Here is a 14,019-nt window from a genome sequence, read left to right on the forward strand (position 1 = left end):
CTTTCGTGAGCTACAGCTCACTTCATTGGATGCATATTGGACAGTCTCTATGCATCCGATGAAGTGATCTGTAGCTCACAAAAGCTTATGCTCAAATAAATTGGTTAGTCTCTAAGGTGCCACTAGTACTCCTTTTCTTTCTGAGTATCCCTGATGATGCCACAGTACAACTGGTTGCTGAGCTCTGTGACTTTATTCTCATGCACAATTATTTTAAATTTGGTGACAATATATACCTCCAGACCAGTGGCACTGCTATGGGCACCCGCATGGCCCCACAATATGCCAACATTTTTATGGCTGACCTCGAACAATGCTTCCTCAGCTCTCGCCACTCACGCCCCTTCTCTACCTACGCTGTATTGATGACATCTTTATTATCTAGACCCACGGGAAGGAAACCCTGGAAGAATTCCACCATGATTTCAACAGCTTCCACCCCACCATCAACCTCAGCCTGGACCAATCTACACGGGAGGTCCACTTCCTAGACACCACGGTGCAAATAAGCGACAGTCACGTTAACACCACCGTATACCGAAAACCCAACGACCACTACGCCTACCTTCATGCCTCCAGCTTCCATCCCAGACACACCACACGATCCATTGTCTGCAGACAAGCACTGACGTACAACCGCATTTGCTCCAACCCCTCAGACAGAGACCAACACTTACAAGATCTTCACCAAGCATTCTCAAAACTACGATACCCACACAAGGAAATAAGGAAACAGATCAACAGAGCCAGACATCTACCCAGAAGCCTCCTGCTGTGAGACAAGCCCAAGAAAGAAACCAACAGAACTCCACTGGCCATCACATACAGTCCTCAGCTAAAACCTCTCCAACGCATCATCAGTGATCTACAACCCATCCTGGACAAAGATTCCTCACTTTCAGAGGCCTTGGGAGGCAGGCCAGTCCCCGCACACAGACAACCCACTAACCTGAAGCATATTCTCACCAGCAACGACACACTGCACCATAATAACTCTAATTCAGGAACCAATCCATGCAACAAACCTCGATGCCAACTCTGCCCACATATCTACACCAGCGACACCATCACAGGACCTAACCAGATCAGCCACACCATCACCGGTTCATTCACCTGCACGTCCACCAATATAATCTACGCCTTCATGTGCCAGCAGTGCCCCTCTGCTATGTACATCGGCCAAACTGGACAGTCTCTATGTAAAAGGATAAAAGGACACAAATCAGAGATTAGGAATGTCAATATACAAAAACCTGTAGGAGAACACTTCAATCTCCCTGGACACACAACAGCAGATTTAAAGGTAGCCATCCTGCAGCAAAAAACTTCAGGACCAGACTTAAAAGAGAAAGTGCTGAGCTTCATTCATTTGCAAATTTGACACCATCAGCTCAGGATTAAACAAAGACTGTGAATGGCTAGCCAACTACAAAAGCGGTTTCTCCTCCCTTTGTGTTCACACCTCAACTGCTAGAAGAGGGCCTCATCTTCCCTGACTGAACTAACCTCATTATCCCTAGCCTGATTCTTGCTTGCATATTTATACCTGCCTCTGGAAATTTCCACTACATGCATCTGACGAAGTGGGTATTCACCCACGAAGGCTTATGCTCCAGTACATCTGTTAGTCTATAAGGTGCCACAGGACTCTTTGCCGCTTTTACAGATCCAGACTAACATGGCTACCCCTCTGATACATTTTCTCATTGTGATCTTGAGGTGCACAATCAAAGAGAAAGCATGAGGTTACCTGTGAGGCTATCTTCTCTTATCTTAGAGACTAACAAGTTTATTTGGGCACAAGCTTTTGGGATATAACCACGAAAGCTTATGCCCAAATAAATTTGTTAGTCTCTAAGGTGCCACAATGACTCCTCATTGTTTTTATGGATATAGACTAACACGGCTACCCCTCTGAATTCTCTCATCTTGTTACTGAAGTGTGTATATGTCCTCTAAATTCGCAAGAGGCTGCAGCAAGACAATGACATTTATCTAGGAGCCTTGAAAAACATGAAGCTATATGCTTGCTTCTTCATTTTCCTTTATTCTTCCTACCTTCCCTTGAAGAGGAATATTCATATTGTGGAAAGCTTTCAAACATCTCAGACTACACATGAGTTCAAACCAAAACCACAGATCTGAACACTCCCAAATGTGAGGGAAATTTGTATCTAGATCCAAAAGCCCTGGCTTGTCACCAACTGTAATGGTCAGACCTCTTCAAACTTTGAAGACGTTCAAATTTTGAGTGAGAGCTAAACTTTTCAGGTCAGGCCTATCTTTACTGAAAAACTAAATCCATTTAATGTTCAGCTGTTTGGTTTTTTTTTTCTTTTTATACTGTTATCTACCTACATTTGTTAATTCCCAATGCTATGTGGTAAACAAATGTAGTCTCCATACAACTTGGCTCCTCCTCCTGCACAATCATGAAACAAAGGTAAAATGCTGAATTTGTGGCAACATTTTTTCTGACAGCAGACTGTGACATAAGGGGACGCAGTGTGGCCTACTAGACAGAACACTGGGCTGGGACTCATCTGACCTGGTTCTATTCCTAGTCCTGCCACTGATCTACAGGGTGACCTGGGGCACATCACTTCACCTCTCTGTGCCCCAAATTCTCCATCTGTAAAAAGGAGATGATGAAACTGACTCTGAAAAGTGCTTTGAGATCTGCTGATGAAGAGAGTTATTCAAGAGGTAGGCACCATTAAAAGCACAAGCTTATGACTTCCATGCAATACCAGTAGTAAAACTGATGAGAGAGAAAAATCAGGCTTCCTGAAGTGAACTGGAAGAATTTTCTTTCTCTGTATGTGTACCAGTGCCTTCCTACTGAATGGAACCAGAACTGCTCTCCTGTATGTCAGAGGCTTCCTATTGCTGACAGCTACTGGAGATTCTCCTTTAGCTGAAGCGTGGTGTTTTTGGGGAAGGATCATTTGAGCTTCCTTCACATTGCTGCCACTAAGTCCAGAGGGGCCATGGATGGTGTAAAGCACAGTGACAACCATTACGTCCTAGATGATCCAGAACACTTTAAATACAGTATATCCAAATAGTATATCTAGTTACTTCCTGAGTCTCTGACTATTTTTTGGCCTCTCCTTAAAACTGTGTGCATATGAATTTTGTTCAAATCTAATAAAAAAAGGAAGCTGAGTTTGGTGGGGTCAAAGTCTCCACATCACAGGGCAGACATGCAAGTAAACACAAATAGTTTTCTGTTCATGAAAAGCCCAGGAGAAGACGAATACCATAGGTGAGGAGTAAAGTGCAATTGGTACTGCTGTGTGAGAATTCATCCACTGAGAGAGGTTTATCTGTATATCTCTATTAGTCATAAGCACTAACAGGTGACAGCCTTTACATTTACGCTTGTTTTTTAAGTGTATAATGTGCATGTACATTCTTTCATCTGATTTTAGGAATATCAGTATTAAGCTCCTGAATATCTAACTCTGTTTTGATAAGGGAGGAAAACATGAACTATTCTGATATTACAGGCTGCTTACAAGCCATATAACAGCAGCCAAAGTTGCAGAAACAATACGCACAAACAGGATGTTATCAGGCTCAGTTCAGACACGGCGCTTTCATCTCTGAATTAAAAAAAGATGCTTGTGATAAAGTAGCAGCTGGAAGCACTGTAGAATTCCTGCAGCACTTTCCAGCCTCCCCCGCCCCAGTACACAACCCTTCAATTGAAAGGAGAGAGTTCCCTTGGAGCTAAGAACAGACAGCAGACAAAAATTAAATAAGGGAGGGTGAGCAAGAGGGTGCTCCATATGTTCTAGGGACTGTACAGTTGCTCACCTATGATCTGCTTTTATCCATTATTAAGCCGGCAGCTTCTATAGAGCTTTGTATTTCAGTTTGCATATGGATGTACTCTAGCAGAGAAATCACAGATGGGATCACTTGGAAACAGGGTTGAATTATTAAAGTTGGGGATTTTTTTGGGGGGGTTAATCATGTGTGGTACACATGTTAAAGAATTATGTCATATCTCATCGCCTTGCATTTGAATGAAAAACAGGGCTTTTTTCAAAGCAGCATTGAACTTAATTAGTTAGCTCTAAGACTTATAATAAAATTTCCAAAACAAGGCATGTAACATATTCTTCCTCTTTTCTTCCATCTAATAAACAAATCTTTTAAAGCAGGTCTGCCACCGTTACAAGGCAGCAATTACCAACTGTAATTAAAAAGGCAGCATCACCACAAATAAAAAAGAAATGCTGTTCCTCTGATTACCTTAAAAAAAACCCAAACCCTAAACAGACAGGACAATAACACACACCTCCTCTTGTAGTTTCTTGTTTTACTCTTGAGGAATTTCTAATATAATTGAAAGGGACTTTTTTTTTTAAGCATAGTGGATATGTAAGGATAACAAGTTATTTGTAAAAAGAAAAGGAGGACTTGTGACACCTTAGAGACTAACCAATTTATTTGAGCATAAGCTTTCATGAGCTACAGCTCAACCATGATGCAATATGCCTCCCAGCTGGTATGAGAATTCCAATAATCTCCCACTTTGCTTTCAACAATCATCTAACCATAAGTATACTTTTTCAAAATTTTATGTTGATTTTCAAATTCTTTTATTACTTTTTTGGGGGAGTGAAATGTAGGCCCAAGGCCATCCTACCAGATATAAAAGGGGATGGCACATGGTAGCATGTTTTTTCCCCTTCTCCCTCCCCCCGCCATTGTTTAATGGTGTTTGCTAGCGCGGGAACAGCTGGTGATTTGAACATATTGAGAATATAAGTGAGTTCAGAGGGCTGAGGAAATACTACAATTGGCTATAAAAATAAATCATAGAACTCACTATTACATGAGCACTATAAGTACATTTCTGCTGTATAGCATTCTAAGGTTTATGGGTTTTAATTCAAAACAGAAAACCAACCTGAACAGTCCACATTTTTAAAGTATCCCCTTGCCTTCCACCCGGCTACAGAGGATTTATGGCTCTTTTTTAATCTTTTCAACACACCAATTCTGATAGTTAAAAGTGAAAACTGGTAACTTTCTCTTCTCTCCCTAACATCCCACACCCTGCTTCTGTTCCCACCAATCATTTGTTTTACTTTAACCATAACGAGTCTTTTGAAGAAGTTCAGCAGCAAGGCAACCATTCCAAGGATGGGAACTTTGTTTTAATCTCCATGTGTGTGAGACCACAACAATGGGTCTGCAGCCTCACAAACCTTTCTGGAGTCAAAGGAAGAGTTCAAACCAAAAGAGCATGTCCTTAGAGTTCTGCAATACTTTTGTGGGAAGAACCACCCAAAAAACCCCACCACAACATTTTTGTTCTTTTCTTAATTGTGTGCACATTTTTTAATACAAGTCTTTTTTCCTGGATGTAAAGGATGACAGGTCTCAGCATAGTATCTGCTGGAGGATTTTATTGCAATGCAACAAACAGACCATTTTCTATGTACAGTTCACACTGGTGCTATGTTTGTTTAGGTTTTTGGATGACAAAAGGACAACACTGATGACATGTTTTTTCTCCATGTTAGATGGCTGCTTTTAAGCAAGAAGAGAAAGCATGATCCTGAGGTTAGGGCACTCACTTACAACTTGGGAGACCAGAGTTCAATTCCTTGCTTTGCCACAGACTTCTTGTATGACAGAGGTAAGTCACTCAGTCTCTCATCTGTAAAATGGGGATGACAGCTTTTCCCTATCTCACAGAGATGTTGTGAAAATTATTACACTAGCAAATTGTGAGGCCCCTAGATATCCCAGTAATGAGGGCCATAGAGATAGATACGGGACCTTAGATAGACTAATTATGGAGAAGTTCCATATAGTCTTAGAGTCTTAGTAGGAAAACAAAGTAACTTCTACTGGCTGGTAACACTGAAGACTGGTTTCATCAATGTCTTTAATGTACATTTTCACTATGTGACGGATTCTGATATACTTATTCCTGTGAAATGGTATCTTACCCCACCAGCAGCCCTAATGAGACCCATGGAATTATTTAGAGAAGAAGGGTACTTCTCACAGTGACTCCGTGTTGTATTAATACTTTAAACATGTTTTTAAAAACAATCAAGCAGCAGTTCTGTAAAATGACTGTGGGACAAATAATCACTGAGGCAGATTCCTCTGGGATGAACAGACAAACACACACCACAGCTGAAATCTTGGCCTCACTGAGATCAATGGCAAAACTCTCAGTAAAGCCTAGATTTCACCCTATATTATCAGCTACTCACCTCTCTTCTCATCTACTGTGGATACTGCCTGGATTAAAAGTGGTGCATTAGATTCCGTATACTCCACAAACACCAGCTGCAGTTTCAGTGCTGTTTTTACCACCAGACGGAACTGAAAGAAAAGAAAGTAACTTGGTCATTCAGCAGCTGACAGTATTTCCAGATGTGCTGCATGCCACTGTACCAGATGTAAGCATTGCATTTTGGCTTGAGGCAGCAATGGCAACAATATGAGAGAATGAATATACTTGAGCCACATACATAAAAGTTCTGCACAGCGAGTTGGCCTCGCACTTCACTGATAGGACAGCACTCTCCCCATTAACTGCAGCTCAGTCTGAACTCCAAAACTAAGGCTCCAAAGCGCATAACAAACATGACAATACATTCCTCAGACCCCTAGTCAGTCCCTGGTCAAAGCATGGTAGACACTGAATCTACTGATCTGAGAACCTCATCTCCTAACACAGTATTTATTGTTCATTACTTGTGAGTGGTTAACATGGTCAGATTTCAAGCTCTTCCTCCCTCTCACGCAATTGGATATGATTTTCCCCTGCTTTCTTTTTCATTTCTTATAATATTTCTATTTAAACAGATTGAAATTCATTAAGCATGGGAACTGGGAGAAGTGTCTTTATACTTAGCTGTCCCAGAAAACACTATCATAAAATGGCCTTTTTGTACTCCAGCGGAGGGGAGCATTGAGTTTGCAACCTGCTAACAAGAAAACAAAAACTCCATCAATGAGTGGGGCCTCCCATCATGTATTCTCTGAGTTCAGAAACTTTGACTCCTAGGGTGAAATTCTGATCCAGCTGAAATCACTGGCAATTCCCAGTGACTTCAGTAGGGCCATAGTTTCATCCATAGATTTCTCAGTAACAGAGAGGAGGGTTTGTCTATGAGATAATTTCCAAAGCACACAGTGGGAGCAGTTAAACATTCTCATATAAACACCTACAGACCTGACTTCTGACAAAACCTTCTTCCCTGCAGGGTAAATTTCATCAAATAACACAGAGTCTCACATATAAAAGACTCTGAAGGAAGAAGAACTTTTAAACAAACAGGATTGTGCATGGCCAGTGGAGAGGAATTGTATCAGGATGGCTATTATGGGTTAAAACTATTCTATTCTCAACCCTCCAAATCCATGGATTTAAAGCTGGAGAAAAGGGTGATTGAACCAGCGTGGCTCACCCCTTGACAACTGAAGCTAAGTAATGCTGATTACAGATGAGCCAGACCTGGGAGGGATCCTAGTTTTCTATGATAAAAAAACCCACAAAATTCTCTGATTAAAAATACCCCATAAAAATTAATGTTTTTCTGCAATTAAAATGAAACGCTGAATTTAGTTTCTCTAGCCACAACGGGGAGCCCTGCTTCTCTAGCCCGGGGAGCTGAGCCACCTAGGGCTGCCAGCCTGAGCCCCACTGCCCAGGGCTCGAGCTCTCATCCCCGGTCCGGTTAATATGGAGAGCCAGACGATGGAGGCTTGGATAAATGGAGTTCTACAGCATATGTTTTTATTTTTTCACAAATGTAAAAACATTCTCTATAAAAATGCAAATTCTGTATTTTTCTGCAGCAAAGGGAATTTTCAGGATCCCTGCTTGTAAACGGCAGCAGAAGGGTGAGAGTCTGCAGAGAGAATGTGAAAGGCTCCTGCAGGGAAGACCTTGAGACCAAGGCTGCTGTGACAGAGAGGAGCTGCGGTAAATAGGAGGCTCCTGCTAGAGACCCAGACAGACAGGTTTGGGCCTGACAGCCTGAACCAGAAGGCTAAGCTCCAACCAAAGAAGGCCTGAGAAACTTTTGGGAGACTCCTGGGACTTACCTCTGGGAAGAAGGGCTGCAGACTCCCTGCCTAAAGGGAAAGAGTGAATTAACTGGGGTTTGGGCCAGTATATAAGGACTCAATAACTAGGACCCCAGTAGGGGAATGTTTTAATTATCTGTGGACTGTGAATTATTAAGGGGTACTGAAGAAGGAAGAAATTGGTAGCAGGACATGACAGAGTGACCTCTGCCATAAGGGGGGGGACTCAGTAAGCTGCCACCATGCTAGCGTGATACATAATTACTCTCAGAAATACACTCCAACATACTAGAATCGAGCTAGGCTCTGTAAGAATGGGTATTTGTAACTTTTATTTGGTTTATCTGTTCTCTTTCTCCACATGAAAGCTATCCAACAGCTTGAGGAACATCTCATTGAATAGCGAGAGCAATGTGGTCCCTCTACCAATATAATAATCTTTGCCTGCTTTATATTTAACATGTATCTGGGCAGAGACAGGACACTCTAAACAGCGGTTTGCAAACTATGGGGCAGGCCTCCCAAGGGAGGTGCAGGAATGTGTCAATGGAGGCATGAGTTCTGACTCTCCTTCCCCCCCACCCTCATTCCTTCACCTGGAGGCAGCCCGGGCTCAGGCTCTCCTCACTCTCTCGCCCCATCCCTCACCTGGAGGTGGCAGGGCGCTGGCTGTCAGCCCCAGAGAGGCAGCAGCAGCGCAGAAGTAAGGGTGGCAATGGGGAACTAAATCTGCTGTGAAAAGTGATATTGACAAATATCACTGTTCTCATTGCTGCCCTTACTTCTGTGCTGCTGCTGGCAGAGTGCTGTCTTCAGAGGTGACTGGTGATATACGTATTCAGAGGGGAGGCGTAAACAACTACAGACACAAAGAAGGGGGGCCTGATCAAATAATTTTGAGAACCCTGGCTCTAAAAGAATCTATGCATTACTGTCTTATTACATTAACTCAGTAGGCAGGAAAGTAACTGAAACACTCATTTTGTCTCATTCCAAGAAAAATCACTGTCCCAGTAATTATTGCTTCAAGGAAATAATCTAATCTATCTCTATATATATAGTTGGTCTGTCTATCTACGGTACTTATAGTTCCCATTATCAGTATCTGAGTGCCTCACAATCTTTAATGTATTTATCCTCACAACATCCTATGAGTTAGGAAAATACTATTTCCCCTGTTTTACAGATAAGGAACTGAGACACAGAAAGATAAAGGGCAACTGACTTTTAACAAGACTCAGTGTGACACTACCCAGGGTAAAATCAGGACTGATGAACAGATGTGTACCCTCAGTTCTCCAGCCTGCGGTGCCTTTCACACTGCTTTGCTGTAAGAGCTACTACTCCTGGTCTGCTCACACACAGCCTCCAGCATGCAAGTTACTCTCAGTTATATTGTCTGAGTGCTATAGCCAGCCACTCATGAATTAGACTGCAGAGTAACACTAGCAAACTCCCAATCCCAGACTTTCCCCCAGAAATGTACATCTTGTACTGTCCAGCTCTCTCCTGGACAACACAAGTTCATATAAATCCGTCATTTTATTAATAAATGATACGCACAAATCATGTTATCCCAAGCGGAGTTTCCCAAACACCTTAAAACAAACACACTGATTTATCTAATCAGTAAACTAAATTTATTAACTACAGAAAGAGAGATTTTAAGTGACTACAAGTAACAACGCATAAAAGTCAGAATTGGTTACAAAAAACAGAAGTAAAGCGCAACTAATCCCTCACTTAACAAGCTGAAAGAATTCAAAGTAAAGTCTCTCTCACCACACATTTCAGCAGTTTTATTGGCTGAATCTCTGTCAGTCAGGATCCCTCCCCCAGTCCAAAGCTATTCCCTTTGCTAACCAGGTATTGTGGATGCCGTGGGTAGAGAGAAAAGGGGGAATAATTTGAAGTGTCTCCTCTCTCCAGTCATAATTCTTTCTCTTCTTTGAGAATCATCTCCAGTTGAGGTTCAGAAGACAGAAAGTGTCTTTGTCAAGATGTAGATTTTCACCCACATCCTCTTTCCTGCCAAAGAATGGCCACTTAACCAGGTGTTGGTCAGTTTGATTTTATTGACACCTGGCTGAAGCATTGGGCATTGGCTCTGGGGAACTGGTTTGTAGCTGCTGTCCCTAGACTTGGAACATGTTTAGTAATACCATACAGAGAAATCCTATGCAATGGTTACATGCAATGCTGCCACACATATTTTACCAGGAAAATAATGATCAGCAAATTATAAGTTTTCAAATGATACCTCACAAGGCATACTTTTACAGAACAACGATAAATTTTGTAAAAGGGGTGAACATAGGGGTACAGACTGTCACATTCAGGTGCCTAAGTCACTTTTGAAAATGAGACTCAGGATTCTAAGTCAGTTGTAGTTGCAGCTCTGAGTGGCGCAACACCTAAATACCTTTAAAAATCTGTATGCAGTGTTGTGGTAGCCGGAACAACTCTGGGTAAGCTAGTAACTTGTCTCTCTCAGTAACAGAAGTTGGTCCAATAAAAAATATTATCTCACCCACCTTGTCTCTTTAAAAAATTGGGCTTCTGTCACTTTCCCAAGATCACTCAAGCAGTCCATGGAAGAACAGGGTCTTAGACCCAGGTTTCCCAAGTCCCAGGTTAGCACTCTAATCACCAGACTGCCTGCCTAGTGACCCCTTGTTTTAGGAAAGCAGTGAATGGACTAATGAAAATCAGACACTTTGAGGTGGCCTTCTAATAATGTGGTGCAAAACTCAACTATTAAATAAGGGGTATCTGGGGATGATTTTTATTGCTTAATTATCATTTAAATTTATTAATCAATTTTATATTTAGGGCCCAGATCAAGGTCTCTTGAGCTATGCACTGCACAAATATTTAAGCAGAGTCTCTTCCCTGAAAAGCTTGCAACTGAAGATCTAAGGAAATCTTACTGTCGGCCATAACTTTTGACTTTCCTTAGAACTTTAGGCTCAGTCACACAGGCCACTGCTGACTGGATCCACATGGAGGTATCTGGGGGCGAAGTCACATACAGCTTCCAATAGACAAAAAACGGTGTGAGATGCTGATCTTTAAAAACTATGCCTCTGTAATTCCACTATGTCCTCCACGAAGCAGAGGGCCATTGTGTGATCTCAGCATGCTAACTGTGGGTCATGGCTATCTGTGGCGGTCTATTAAGTCAATTTATTCTTTCATTCAGCTTGCAGCTGCTATGCTAGAAACCCTGTAAACCCTTAGGGGCCAATGTGACTGTTTCAGCCAAATAAGGTTTCTGTATGTGGATTTACTGAAGCCCAGTCTGACTTTCTGAGCGTTCTCTGTAGCTGTCAACCTACTGTGCTTAACTGGATACCAGACCATAAGATGGCTGCTGGGTATAATCCAGCAACCAAGACCTGGAGAAAGAGGTGATTATATATGTATATTTTTTTCCTTTTAAATTGTGGTTTATAGCCTCATCTAATTTTGGCAATAGGAGGATGCTTTTAATTCAGTTGTAAAATTGCACATTTTGGGGGTTCATTTGGCTCCTAACAAAGTAAAAACGGATAAAATAATTAATAAATATTGGGGAAATAGGTATGTGTGAAACCACATGACCAAAGTGGTTGGTGACGTTAATCACTTTAGTGGATAATGGATTTAGATGTTGTTAACTGTTGTCATCTCTTTGTCAATGACATTTGTTGGCAGGCGATGAGGCTCTGTGTGTGATGCGCACTTCAACATAAAATGGTACTGAAAGCACTTGGCTTGCTCCTTTGTACTAAAGCAGGATTTTTATGTAGGATGGTCAATTTTCCCCCAAAATGAATTCTTGGGAGGGGAAGAAATTTGGATCAAATCTGTGACAACCAGAAAAAAAGTCAAAATGGTTGTTTCAGTCATGTTGAAAAGAATCATTTCGACTTGTTTTCCCCCAAAATGAATTCTTGGGAGGGGAAGAAATTTGGATCAAATCTGTGACAACCAAAAAAAAAGTCAAAATGGTTGTTTCAGTCATGTTGAAAAGAATCATTTCGACTTGTTTTGAAAGAAATGCTTACTCACTGTAACTGTGGTTCTTCAAGATGTGATGCAGACGTGTATTTCACTTGCGTGTGTATGCACTCAGCATTCTGGAGCCAGAGATTTCTGCCCAGCAGCGCTCGTGCCTTGTGGCCATAGCTCCCTTCCCCCGGTTATATGAGGCGGCACCATCCCAACCCACCTCAGTTTCCTTTGCATCAAATACCCAGACTCCGATGCAGAGGGGACGGATGGGGTTGTGGATTACACATCTGTATCACATCTCAAAGGACAACAATTACAATAAGTAATCGTTCCTGCTTCTTCTTCAAGTAGATGCAGCCATGTATTTCACTTAGGTGACTCACAAGCAGTACCACCAGGGGATGGGGCACACAATCTATTTAAACAAGGACTTGAAGGACTGCCGGGCATGTAAGGCGGCTCTGCCATCAAAGCCTGCAACTCATACACTCTCTTTGCAGATGTTATTGCCACAAGGAATAAAGTTTTTTTTTACGTAAGTGAGGAAAAGGATAGAATGCCAGACGCTCCAAAGGAGATCCCATCAGAATCGTTAAGACCACATTCAGGTCCCACAAGGCAACTGGTTCTGGAACCAACAGATGGAAACAAAGGATTGGAAACACCAATCGTCCATGAATGAGTGGATGAAAGGCTGAGATCGCTGTTAGATGCATGAGCTAAGTGTAAGGCCCAATGACTGCAGATGCAGCAAATACTTCAAGATGTCATGGATACTGAACTCTGTGGGCCAATGACCACACTGAAAAATGCTTCCACTTTGCCGAAGAGGCCATCCTGGTTGAGGGTTTTCTAATACTGAGTAGGACTACGGAATAGCTGCTGAACATTGCTCTTCCTCCTCATTCAACCATGGAGCAGCCATGCCCTGAGATGCAGAGCATGACCATGATTCTGCCTGACCAGGTCAGAATGAGAAGGAAGGAATATGGGAGGCTGAATTGACAGTTTTCAGAGTAACAGCCGTGTTAGTCTGTATTCACAAAAAGAAAAGGAGTACTTGTGGCACCTTAGAGACTAACCAATTTATTTGAGCATAAGCTTTCGTGAGCTACAGCTCACTTCATCGGATGCATACAAATGCACAGGAAGCATTTTTCAGTATGTAAAGCTTAAGCTTTTTCACGAAAGCTTATGCTCAAATAAACTGAATTGACAGTGCAAACAATTGGCAAAATTTCCTTGGCCATAGGAAAAAAATCAGTTTCAGTTCAAACCAAACTGCTTTTCCCCGCCCCAGATTTTGTGGTTCAGACCCTGACCAAAAAAATCAATTATAGCCTCAGCTCCAATTTGTACACCTTTGGGGAGGACAAGGCTGAAACAAGAGCATGAAACTGCCAAACAATCCCTTATTTAGTTTCCACAGTGTCTACACAGTTCTGAAATGATCAAGGGTACTACATGCATGGTGAGGTACTATAATCATTTATAATATTACATTAATGGATAGTATCTCAGGTGAAAACAGAACAGTAGTTTCACACTTAAAAAATTTCAGATTCTGGACTTTAAAGAGCCACTCGTTTATTATAAAATATCAGCATCTAGTAGGTAGGATTTTTACATTTCACAGTCGGTGGCTTTAAAAGGCTTTTGCAGATTTCAAGGTATTTCTTTTCAGCTATTTAAGTTGGTATCTACAGTATGAGAAAAATGTAAGTATTTTGCTCTCCTAACCTTGCTCAATGGGAGGAAAGAGCATCAAACATATAACTTTGTAGCCTTATTTTTTCAAACCAGAGCAATAGATAAGATTAAAGATGCTAAATATTGATTTAAAATACCCATAAACCAAACCTTTAATGTTCATATGAATCAGCAGCACATTATGGTAACTGATGTGTAGCTCACAATGCCAGTGTGTAGTTCACTAATTTGGTCAGTGTA

General features: G+C 41.7%; 1 protein-coding gene across 6 annotated transcripts in view; it reads right to left on the bottom strand.

Annotated features, from left to right (window-relative positions):
- FHOD3 (formin homology 2 domain containing 3) overlaps positions 1-14,019 on the bottom strand; it is a 627,020-nt gene that overhangs the window by 175,422 nt on the left and 437,579 nt on the right. For all 6 annotated transcript variants that reach the window (XM_073332694.1, XM_073332693.1, XM_073332692.1 and 3 more), the window contains exon 7: positions 6,249-6,360. In XM_073332694.1, coding sequence (XP_073188795.1) covers positions 6,249-6,360 — 112 coding nt within the window. The remainder of the gene's footprint in view (positions 1-6,248; positions 6,361-14,019) is intronic.

The sequence above is a fragment of the Lepidochelys kempii genome, chromosome 2 (genome assembly GCF_965140285.1).
Source record: "Lepidochelys kempii isolate rLepKem1 chromosome 2, rLepKem1.hap1, whole genome shotgun sequence".
NCBI lineage: Eukaryota > Metazoa > Chordata > Testudines > Cheloniidae > Lepidochelys > Lepidochelys kempii.